The sequence below is a fragment of the Larus michahellis genome, chromosome 2 (assembly GCF_964199755.1).
Source record: "Larus michahellis chromosome 2, bLarMic1.1, whole genome shotgun sequence".
Classification (NCBI taxonomy): Eukaryota; Metazoa; Chordata; class Aves; order Charadriiformes; family Laridae; genus Larus; species Larus michahellis.
In genome coordinates, this window is record NC_133897.1 from 163522139 (window position 1) to 163534976 (window position 12838).

General features: G+C 40.2%; 1 protein-coding gene across 2 annotated transcripts in view; it reads right to left on the minus strand.

Annotated features, from left to right (window-relative positions):
• FAM135B (family with sequence similarity 135 member B) overlaps window positions 1–12838 on the minus strand; it is a 222141-nt gene that overhangs the window by 119552 nt on the left and 89751 nt on the right. For both annotated transcript variants that reach the window (XR_012585806.1, XM_074577897.1), the window contains exon 3: window positions 5026–5105. Coding sequence is in view for 1 of the 2 variants with exons in the window: in XM_074577897.1 (XP_074433998.1) it covers window positions 5026–5105 (80 nt within the window). In the remaining variant the exon portion in view is untranslated. The remainder of the gene's footprint in view (window positions 1–5025; window positions 5106–12838) is intronic.

The following is a 12838-nucleotide window of genomic DNA, read 5'->3' on the forward strand; positions in this document are numbered from 1 at the left end:
GATGCCATTTTCCAGAAAAGGTTTTTCTTTAATAGTCAAAGTAGAATCCCTTTACCAGGAACTTCTTTGAGATATCCAAATACTAATAAAGAGATTAGGATCACTAATTGTTTATTAAAAACAGGCATAAACAGATAGTTAAGGAGCATATCAGAAACGTAAATAACCCTTCAATAAGGGTTCAATAAGAAACATAAGGTCTTAGGTGCAAGGTACTCACTGACCAACACTTAATTTCCAGGAAAAGGCATTCAGTGGGGGTGACCATGAACTTGTACAGCACAATGCAGACACAGGTTACAGCAATATTCTTCATTTTCTGATATTCTCTCCTACTTTCCTTTTTGCACATCACAATTTAAATCATGCTAATCGTTTCTTGTCACCTGAGGTCAGATTGTCCATTTGAGGAGAAAGCATCAGACTGTGTGTACATGAAACATCTCTACATCACCAACCAAAACAGTTAATGTGTAATGGCAGTCACAGATACTTTTTCTTAACTTCTATGTAACAAATATTGCATCTTCTCTCCCCTGCCTTATATGAGATAGATGAAGAAAGAAACACATTACTGGGCTATCTTTGGCTTTCAGCACTCTTAGACAATAACCTAATTTAACAGAATAAAATTAGGTGGAACATTGCTACAATCTAATAAAGATTTGCCTGACAGTTAATAATTTTTCTTAAATATTTTGTATTACTTGCAATTAGATTTTCAGGCCAACTTTTCAAAAATATTTGTCTATTTGAAAAGTTTTGAAAGTCGGTGATGTGGTACTTCTGGATAGGAGAAACAGAGGAAATCTGGACAAAAATCAAAGTCCTAAGTAATTTCTTTAGTTATATGCCATGCAAAATAATTTTTTTATTCATGTTCACCCATGAAAAAAATGTCCTTTGCCTGGAAGGTAAACAGCTAGGCAAGCTGATAGCCAAGCAGCTACCCATGGTTGCCGTACATGTAAATGAGGTATAGTGGGTCTAAAAACAGAACTTATAAAAGAAATCTGACTGCAACTGTCGCTAATAAAGAATAATTCTCTCCAAACAGTAATGCATCCAGGTGGTGCGTAGACTACTGTAAAACACTGCAGAGGAAATTGAAATTTATACTTTTCCTAAGATTTGGCTTAGCTAGCATCTTCAACAATGTAATTCACGCTCATATTCTTTGTAGGCAGTAATGCTGCTAAGATTTACCCCATCCATACCATGTTTCTTAAGTAATCCTCACCTATACTGTTCTTCTGGTCTCTACCATTCTCTGCTCTTTCAGGTGGTGCAGGAAATCAAGATTAAAGGGCTAATCCTAACTATTTTTTGCCCAGTGTTATCTCTCCCAGTGCTTAGAACAATTATTTTGTGTGCTTGTGGGTAAACTTTAAAAAAATGTTAAGCTCCTACAGTCTTTCATCTTGTATCAATATACTGAAAATCACTGAATGACTGTATATTCATAACTTCTATGAATCCTTGTCCCAGAATTTATACAGTAGCCTAAAAACTTACGGAAGACACTTACTGGATAATAAAACAACTCAGACAAGGAGCTAATTATACAAATGTGCTACTGTGAGATGGTATATTCACCTGCCCAGTTCCTTTGGCTGTTCGTGCTTGGGTCATGCAGATTCAGCCCACTGTGCGCTGCAGGTGGACACCATCACACAGCGACTTTAACAAGCCATGCTGCTGAAGAGTACCAGGGGCAAAAGCCCCACAAATCCACTCAGAAAGACATTTCTAGATTTTAGCTTTAAGATATGTCTGCATAAGCTCAGCCCTGCAGAACTCATGAGGAGGCCAATGAAGTATGCACTGTTATGAGCTGCGCAAGAACAAGCAGAGAGCATAATTTGTTCTTTACAAGCCAAAAGCAGGCTGCATCAGTCATGATATCTATTCAAAGACAGGAAGCTAAATTTCACAGCCTCTGAAAACCGGCATGAGAGCAACTAAAGACGGTGCACAACAAGCCTTGTTCCCTCTCTCCTTTTCATTGCTCAAAAAGTCACAAGCCACCAGACTTCTCTTGTCTTTAAGGAAACCCACCTTGCTAAAAATGCTTAGGAGTATGAATGAAATGTACATATATTTTTTATGAATAAATATATATATGCACGTCTATATATGCTACATGGCTTATTTATGTTCATACAGCCAGACTCAGCACAAGCTAATGTGCAGCCGCGACGATCTAAGTGACCAAACCACAGGGGCTACTGCTCTCCAGCACAGCACCCCTTTGCCTTGACTGCGGCACATCGACCATTCTCTTCCCACAATGCAGACAGGATGCAGCCAACCCATAGACCACGTCAGCAAGGTTATCAAGGCTTCCTATGCAGCCTGCCAGTCCTGCCATGGATGGAGTCTTTCCTGTTCAGCTTTGGCTGGCAATCACCAAGGGAATGCCTGATACTGGCTTCAGCTTCTCCTCTGATGAATTCTTAAAAGCTACTTTTTTTTTTGCCTCTGTTGGTGAAAACATCTAGTGGGAAGCAAGTATCGCTAATGCTGTCAGTTCCTATGGTTTTATTGTAAATCCTGCAGATTTAATAAAAATAAAAGGCCACATGCACTGAAAGAGAAGTACTATTTCTTATTTCTGTTGAATATTACATATTTTAGATACTTTATTACTGCATATATTTACAGATTTTACTTTATAAATTTACATAATTGCTTTCAAAATATATACTCAGTTCTCATAGACGCTACAAACCTGATAAGGAAAAGATTAAAAATATCTTCTTTAAACCAAAGGCATGAATCCCACCTATTTTGTATTCATTCTTTTTGGTGCTGTAGGAGTTTATTTGCTATTTTATAACACCACCCTCATTTTGTTGTAATATGACTTTAAAAGGAGTGTCTTATTGAAAACATACACAGCAATTTAATTAGTCTTATCCCAGTTATCCGAATACTGAGAGAGATCAGTGGCATGAGAACAAAAAGAACATTACAGCCTGTTTGCCTTTAAGTTCAATCCCATTAAATGATGCTCTCTTGCAGGCCTATGAAATCAATTAACAAGTACTTGTGAAGATAGCCAAGGAAAAACTGTTTAAATCCTTAATAGCTTAAATACCCCCTGTCTTGATGTTAGCCCTATAAACCTATTAGAGTCCAGTCTGGATTGCATTAGCACTATAAAGTCAGCTGCTAATCCTGTAACCACAATGCCAGCCTCGACTCTCTCCTGCCCATGCTTATACAGGAATTGTTTTGAGCGGATGTGAAAGAAGACTGAATAAAAAATAAATAGAGAAAATATTTGATTCTCTTCCTTAAATAATATAGCCATCCCTGCCTTAATGAGAATAGGAATAGTGGGTTTTGTTGTTTGCTGTTGAGAGTGTTTTGCTCCTAGAAAATAAAATTCTAGATATCTTCATACTGAGAGTACTTCATTAGTTCAAGACTGCCTATACCATAAACTAATGGAAATTGAGGACTTTTCCAGAGAGCAAAGGAACTCAAGGGGATTCGGCATACACCAAGGGCAAACTACACTGGAACATGATGAAAAATAGTTTTCTTTCTTTCTTGGGGACTTCAAGGGTTGCCAAATCTGGACTAGGTTTGTTCATTTGTGTCTTTGTTTGTTCATTTCCCAAATCAATTTCTTTACTTAGATTTTGAGTTCGCAAATTTTTATTCAGGTGATTTCTTCTTTTGTTTTTTTTTTTAATAACCCTTTGTGTTTTATACAAATATAATTTGTATAATAATTTTGTGTTTTAATATATATATGTAATTGAACCAGACTTCCAAATTGAAAAAAAAAAATTTTTACTTAAAGAGAACCTTTAACCCACCAAATAATGTTAAATTGGAATATGTCAAATGTAAAAAGTATAAGAACTACAACGTGATACCCAAGCTCAGGAATTCATTAATCTTGCACTCAAATTTTGCCTTCCTCTGTGCACACTATTGAGTCAAAAGGACTCTATAAGTCGTTTTTTACATGCTGCCGTTAACACTGAAACAATTTGCATCCAGAAATCACTTAGAATAGTAAACCAACTCTTTCCATTGTCAGCAAGGAAAGCCACACATAAGAAACGCTGCTTGCAGACAAGACGGTAAGAATTTCCTCTGCTTTTCTGACATGAAGTCCCAACAGGAAAAGCGCAATTTAAATTCCACAAGAAGTTACGCGATCTATGCTGGTAATAATAATGTTGCAATAAATTAACAGATGTGACAGACCGTGATGTCTGCCCGGAAATGTCCGAATAATGAAGATACACCTGGAGAACAACTAGCAGAGAAAGCTCTGCAATAATCCTACGGTACAACATTGCTCTACCAGTAAATATCCTTATGCGAAGGACCTTGCATCCAGCCTGCACCAGTTTCTTCCAGGGTGAACTTAGGCGTGCACTTGGTCAGGTTTCTTTCAACACTCGTTCCCACACTAACTGGGATGCTCCCACCTCTGCAGCACCACGTGACAGCACTCCATGTTAACCACACATTTAAGGCAGGTTGTAAAGTTTTCTCTTTACATGCACAGCTTTTCCCCAGTGTGCAATTTTGTTTTCCTTCTTTCAGTTGCAGCACAATTCATAAGGCTTCCCAGGTTTTGCAAGTTCAGAAAAAAAGAAAAAAAAAAAAAAGTCTAAAAAAGTCTAAGTAACATCTGGATTACTCAGTGCTCTCCTGGACCAATTCTGTCCACCTCAGCAGACTTTCCTCCTGCTGCTCTTTCCACACAATGGCAAGGACTGCTCTTCATCCACCTCCTCCAAGCATGACCTGGTCTGAAACAAGCCCCCTTGCACATATCCAGAGAGAAACATGGAAACAGACACAAAACTCAAGCCCAATTCAGTAATAACCCATACAAGAGCAGAGAGCTGAACAGCCACTAATCATTAGGAAATTCAGGTTTGGATCCAAATCCAAGCTCATGCTTTGAAATTCATAGCCTTAATTCACCAGGTCCCCACACGCCCCCTCCTCCGCCATCTCACCCCACGTCACATCCTTCTGCAACCTGCTTACCTGTCTGTCCCGCAATCGTAGCAAACACCCTGTGGGGAATCCTGGATGGGATCTTCAGTCCAGCTCTTATCTGGTAATACCTGCAGAGAAAGAATTAAAAACGACATGCTGTTACACAGGCGACTACTTGATTCAATCTAAAAATCTGTGCAAACATATCCTGGGCATCCACACTCAAAGAGAAGTGCTGGAGAGAACAGGCATGCTCAGAAATACTGAGCCTGTTATTCTGCTTTGGAGTTTTAATTAAAGTGGGTTTATACCGATTTTAATTTGGCCCCTCTTATTTCACAGTAGTTGGAGTGGACACACTGGCCTGACATGTGAGTAATGAGGAAAGACTGTGAAAAGCGCCTGGCTTCTTGTAGGGAAGAGAGACATAGAGAAATATCTACAATAAAAGGCAGTGAGATCAGACAAGAGTGAAAAAAATTAATACAAAATAAAGGAAGTGGAAACTTCTGTGGAAAGAAAACAAATGTGTTAATCTCACATCTAGGAAAATTCAATTTATACATAGTGATTATCATTCTGCTGTTCCATATTGAGGCTATCATATCATGAAAATGTTAACATTAATCATATCTAAACCAGCTGTATTCTAGTCATTTGCTATCCCATAGGTCATCACTATGTTAGATGAAGGAAGACAGAAAAAGAAAACATCAGCAATTTCACTGGCTTAAGTTATGCATGGTGCAGGTTACTTCAGAAAGTTGGCATATATGAGCTCAGCCTAAAGAGAGAAAAAAATTCATCTCAGTCTTTCCTTATCATCACTTTCATGAACGAGGAATAAGAGTCAGTGTACAGTACAGTATTTAATCCACCACTTGGTAGCTCAGGATACCTCCACCTGTTCACAGATGTCCCACTGACCTACTGGAACACAATGTTGATGTCAATCCCCCTTTCTCTGCATTTTCCCTCGTACTTGTTTGTTTGGTCTATTTGTTTATAAATTCCTCATATCTCACACGTGTTTGCAGATATTTTCAGGCTGATTTGTGTCTGAGCCTCTAAACACTAAAATAAAGGTTAATTAAAAAAAAACAAACAAGCAAACAAACAAACAAAAAACCCACCAAAATCCCAATTGATGCAAACACAGACCCACCCTCAGTGAAGGAAGAGTTGGTATGTGAACTATTGCAGGAACTTGACCCTTAATAATTGATGGACCCTGACGTTATCCACCCAAGGGTGTTAGGAGAGCTGGCTGATGTCATTGCAAGGCCACTCTCCATAATCTTTGAGAAGTCGTGGCAATCAGGGGACATCCCAGAAGACTGGAAGAAAGCTAATGTCACCCCCATCTACAAAAAGGGCTTAAAGGAGGACCCAGGAAATCATAGGCCCATCAGTCTTACTTCGGTTCCCGGGAAAGTTATGGAACAAATCCTCCTTAGGGATATCACAAGTCAAATGAAGCACGTGACTGGGAGAAGTCAGCACAGATTCACCAAGGGCAAATCATATTTGATAAACCTGATCACTATCTATGACAAAGTAACCTGTTCAGTTCATGTGGGGCAAGCGGTGGACATTGTTACCTGGATTTCTCAGAGGCTTTCAATACAGTTCCCCACAGCCTCCTGCTAGAGAAACTGACAGGTTATGGTCTAGACAAGTGGTCTGTGCGGTGGCTGGGGAACTGGCTGACAAGCTGCACCCAGAAGGTGGTAGTCAATAGCTCTTTTTCAAACCGGCGACCTGTCACAAGTAGGTTCTGCTAGGGATCGATAGTGGGCCCAACCCTGTTCAATATCTTCATAAGTGATTAGGATGATGGGATCAAGTGTATCCTGATGAAGTTTGCTGATGATACCAAACTGAGTGGGGAACAAGCCACTTCGGAAGGGAGAGCCACCCTGCAGGAAGACCTGGACAGGCTGGAAGAGTGGGCTAACAAGAACCTTATGAAGTTCAACAAGGGCAAGTGTAAGGTCTTGCACCTGGAAAAACATAACCCAGGAGTGCAGCAAAGACTGGAATTTACCTGCCTGGAGAGCAGCTCTATGGAAAGGGGCCTGGTGATCCTGGTGGACAACAAGCTCAATATGAATGAACAGAGTGCTGCAGCGGCAAAGAAAGTCCACAGGATGCTGGGTTGCATCAACAAGGGCATCACCAGCAGAGATAAAGAAGTCATTATCCCACTCTAATCAGCACTTGTCAGGCCCTGCCTGGAATATTGTGTTCAGTTTTGCTCCCCACTATACAAAAAGGGCGTGGACAGGCTGGAGAGGGTCCAGAGATGGGCCACAAAGATGACCAAAGGATTGGGAAGCCTGCCATACGAGGAAAGGTTGAGAGAATTGGCCTTGTTCAACCTTAAGAAAAGAAGGCTTAGGGAAGACCTTATCATCACGTTCCAGTATTTAAAGGGTCGCTACAAAGAAAATGGAGACTCTCTCTTTACAAGGAGTCACACAGAAAGGACAAGGGGCAATGGGTACAACTTACTCCTGGGGAGATTCCAATTGGACACAAGATGAAAATTTTATATAATGACAGCAATCAGCTGTTGGAATAATCTCCCCAGTGAAGTGGTGGGTTTCCCATCACTGGACACTTTTAAGCTTCAGCTGCACAGGGTTCTGGGCCATCTTGTCTAGACTGTGTTTTTGCCAAGAAAGGTTGGACCAGATGATCTTTGAGGTCCCTTCCAATCTGGTATTCTATGACTCTATGATTATAACTGTAAAGGTCCACCCAGCACCTGAAGACATTATGACGCTTAGCAGAACTATTTCCTCAGAAGAGTATAACAGTATGTGGAAATGAACAGTTAAAACACCCAGATTTCTGTGAACTGCTGTATAAAGAACAGCTCATACAGGTTGCACTTAGAATAAAATCTTTGCTAGGGGTGTAATAGTGGATAAACCAAATCTGTCTTTGCTAGGTTAAAAGCTGAAGAAAGAGGTTTGATGAGGAGAAAAAACAAACATTGAAAACCAAACACCTCAGAAGCAATTGTATCATGGTCCTCCTCAGCTCAAAGTTCATGTTACCCTACCTACTCCAACTGGCAGATCCTTGCCAACCTGGATATAATTCCAGCACAACCTTTAACATTTTTAGATGTCTGTTTTAGGCAAGATTTCAGGCATGAAAACTCTCCATTTGCATTTTAGTTTTCAGAAAAGAAAATAAAAGAAGTTCAGATTCTAAATACACGCAGTATCTAGTTAAAAATAACAGCAACCAAATCTAAACTTTCTCTCCCTTATGCTGTCCTTGCACTATGGTAGGAGTTTTTAATTAATGCTGTGCTCCTGATTTCTTCCAGAGCAAGTGCAAGAATTATGTATGTATTTTCATTACAATTATATGCAATACAATTTTCTAACTAACAAAAATACCCTATTTGGACTACCCATACAGCCTAATCATTTCCAAACAACAGCAATATGGTATTAAAGGGGGATTGCCACAGCAGTGTAATGAGACACTCCCCAGTATGCAGATATTAATGTTCTACTGCATGTCCATTCCACCAGACTTGTTCCCAAGAATAGCATGCTATAACTGTCTGGCTACCGCTTTTAGACTTTTGCTGCTTAATATTGCGGTGGGTTATACTTGGCTGAGGGCCAAATTCCCATCCAGACACTCTCTCACTCCCCCTCATAAACAGGACAAGATAAAGACAGGGAGACTGCTTACCAGTTACTGTCACAGGCAAAACAAACTAAATCTGGGGAAAATTAATTTAATTTATTCACAATTGGATAGTAAGAAAGAAAACTGAGCATTAAAAAAACACCTCGCCCCACTCCACCCCCTTCTTCCGAGGCCCAACTTCACTCTTTCTGACTCCTCTCCTCCCAAGCAGCTCAGAGGGCTGGGGAAGGGAGTTAGAGTCTCATTTACAAAACTGATTCCCTGAGGCTTGGCTGGTGCTTCAGATTAAGTCACACAAAGCTGGGGACACTATACCAATGTGCCAGTTTCAATGACCGCGTAGTCAAAACTCTCAGTGGACTCAGAGACATTCAGCTCCTAAGAGAGGATGCTGGACAGACCTTGGCTTCACTCATGGTCCAGTCAAGAACCATTGACTACAATACAGCCTTGGATATCAGAAACACATGAACATATCTCAATACTGGTGACTTCATAGCAAGGTTATTTACACCCTTTATTGCCTTTGCAAACTGGACTAGTTGTAATGACATAAAGGAACTAGGTCTTCATCTTACTTTAAACTTTCCCTGTTCACCCCCAAAATTTTGGCAAATTCATTTGAATGCCAGAGATATTCTAGAAGTCATAAGTAGACATCTTCCTGTGTACCCACCAGGTTTAACTGCTCAAAACAAAAACTGCATAGGAAAGCCATAGAAACCTAAGTTAAGGTTAAACGTTAAGGTTAAAGGTCCAGATGTAAAAAGAATATGAAGACTAGTAAGATCTGCAATACTAAGGAATGCGGGCAAAAATGCCACTCATCATATTTTACAGGCGACCAAACATGTTTTCATCTTAATACAAAGAATGACATTAATTAGTTACTAATAAACAATTTATTGCAGAGTGTTTGGCACCTGATGTCAAAAGGTCTGGCCTTGATAATAGAATGGCGTAAAGCAATTCTGGTATGAACCATCATGGAAATAGATACGTTCTTCCTAAAAAGAGACTATAACAAATGGTCCTATGCCCAGAAGACACAAGAGGCTTCTGAATATTCTGTCGTTTCAAGATTTGTGCAATTGCGCATATGTGTGCATTGCAATGCCTTGCACCTCACTGTAGTAGTGACACTGTTTGTCAATTCGGTTAATGCAGGGAAGGACAGTGATATAGAGGACCTCAGATTAAAGTCCCCCAACACCCCAGTGACATTCATGGAAATTAACACACAGGGCCATGAAAGTGTTAAAGGCTCAAACCCAAAGATTACATTCAAAATCAAAAAGAAATAGAAATGTTCAAAATTTATCAGTTTATTCCTTTTAAAATTGAATGGTTTTCCTGAAAATCTTTGAGAACAAGTCAGTTTTCAATGAAAGCTTCAGGCAAAATGTTAAAAATAGCTCCAAAGGAGGTTATAAATATCACAAGCAGAATATCAGCTTCACCTTGGGTGGCCGGAAAAAGCTAAAGACATCCTCAGTTGAGTTGCACCAGACTTCTTCTTGTCCAGTTAAAATAAACAAGCCCCATACAGGAAACAATAAAACCCATTACCTGTTTTTTTTCTCTATTTTTAAGCCACATATCAATATATAATTCATAAGACAGTCAAATAATATCCATTCCTCAGAGTTTCCTCTGAGTCTTTGCAGGCAGGGAGGCATTGCCAAACAGTGACTTTATGCCTAAACAAAAGCATAAAAATAAGGGTTCCTACTCCCACACTGTGAAGTTGGATCTTACTTCGTAACAGTGCATTGTGAGGGTTTTCCTGATCAAAACACAGGTCACTGCAAGATGCAGAGTCCCACACATTTTCTTCAGCAGCAAACACAGATAAAAATCTGATCTAGTTAAAGATGTCCCAGCTTGCTGCAGGGGGGTTGGACTAGATGACCTTTAAAGGTCCTTTCCAACCCGACGCATTCTATGATTCTGTGATCTCTGCTTCCCCACTCCCCTGCCTACATACCTCTTGGTCGTGCCGGTACCAGTAATAGTGAGAGCAAGATGTAAAACAGAACCACGTTAATGTGAGCACAAATAACAAATAAAACAGCCTTTTTGTCATTACGTCTACAGAAATCCACACTGTTGTATGACTGTGCTCAGTCCCTGCTAACAGGACAGTAGACGGAAAACGGTTTTGACAGGCTAAAACAACACTTTCTGTTACAGTGAAGTACTGTCTGAACTAGAAATGGCATAAATCATGCTGAGAATCAACAGGTACAGCTGACCATACAGTGTTTCTGGTTTTCCTCAGAATGAAATAAACCATCTCCAGCTGGCTCTAAATACTCCCATGAGGAAGTTGCCTCATGGGCTGGTCATCCTCGTGGGCTGGTCATCCTCACCAGTCTCTTCCAATCCACCCAAGCAAAAGAGGGATCAGTTTTATGGCCTGAGCTCTCCTAGAGTCTGCGTGACCTGTTCTCACTTGAGTGGAACATTTGCTGTATGGACGCTGTGGCAGCAGAGCCTTCAGAGTGGGCTGCTATCTGCGTGGAGGCAATTGCACAGACATGATTCTTCCTCTTTGTGTGTAATTAGCTGCTGTCTGCTTTTCAGGCTTGGGAAAAAATCCTGAAGACAAGAGTTTTATCTCTGTCCAGCCGAGTGAACCTCTCCAAAATTATATGAGGCATGAACAGAAAAACTACAAATAAGAACCGGACCTGGAGGTCAAAATCTACACCTGAACCTGGAAAATCAGGCTGCAAAAGCCACCAAAACAGTTACAGGAGGTCCTCCACCACAAAGGTGCAGGAAAGGACTTCTTGATAGTGATATGAGGCTGACAGTAATGATAAATGAGAAATTGCCTCCAAAAATAATAAGCTATTTTGCCCTCCTGCTTACCTTTTTTATAAAGAGCACAGATAGGAAGGCTAAAGGGCAGGTTCAAAGCTTTTTCAAAGCTTTGAAAAAGATCACAGCCAAGGTGCTAAGATCAAAGAGGTCAGGCATGCTTAGTGAAGATGAAGCTGGAGAACCTTGGCAGAAGTGGCGTGTGAACTGGGCACTCAGTAATACAGGTTTACAACAAATCCAAGAGACCCATAAAGGTACAGAAGAGCTGGTGATGAGCAGAAGCTAAAGTAATTTTGCAAAGGGACTGAAGTGGACATCACTATGGGTCCCTGAGTGTGACCCCAGAAATACATAAGGCTTTATGGTAGATTTTGAAGGAAAGAATAGTTAGGAAATAAATGAGAAATTTCAGTACAATTCATGTTTCACTAAAATTAGGCTAAGTCTGGCTCATTAGAATTAGGCTAGGTAGTACCTCTCTGAGTATACAGCTGGTTTGTGGTTTGTTTTGGTTTGGCTTGTTTGTTTTTTTTGTTTTGTTTTGTTTTGTTCTGTTTTTTTTAAGATAAGAGCAGTGCAGAAAAGCTTACTTAGACTTCAGTAAAGTAGGGAGACCACAGAAAATCGCCAATTAATGTGGAACAGGGACTGTGAAAGGAAGATCAGGAAACAGCAAGGTGATTTTAAGAAAAGAACTAAAGGAACTTGGCACATTTAACTAAGCAAAACACAGAGCAATCAGATCCCCTCTCCATCTATAAATACACTGGAAGGAAAAACATCAGGAAGGAAGAAGAAGAGTGAGGTACAAGAAAGTACAACACTGGCACAAGAACGATGACATATAAACTGCCCATGAATAAATGCAATTTAGACATAGGAAGTTGTAGCTGGCAAAGGACTAAGACTGAAACAACCTCCTAACAGAAGCAGGAATGAAAAAGCCAATTTTCTTTTATGGGAAGCTCAGTAAATTTCCAAATGATTTATAGGACATGGATCCTTCTTATTTGCAGGATCAATGTTATTTATGCAGGCAGTGCATACCACCCCAAGTCCCTTCTCTCTTATGAGACAGATTTGTGAATTGGTCATCTTTAAAATTAAATAGTGAATTTGAATATTCACTTTGTTTTCCTGTGCCTGGACACGTATTAATCCCTGATGACCTGTACTGACTCACCTAGCATATTGACGTTAAAGCCTTCCTCATGAGGCTGGCTCCACTAATGGATGGGTTGGGTGTCACTGTCTCCCCTTGCCTCCCCCTTCAAGAGGCAGAGCTACTGCCACCTTTCAGTCTTTCGGCGCTCCGGTGGTCAGACCTCCCCTCAGGAGCACCAAGATCACTCTC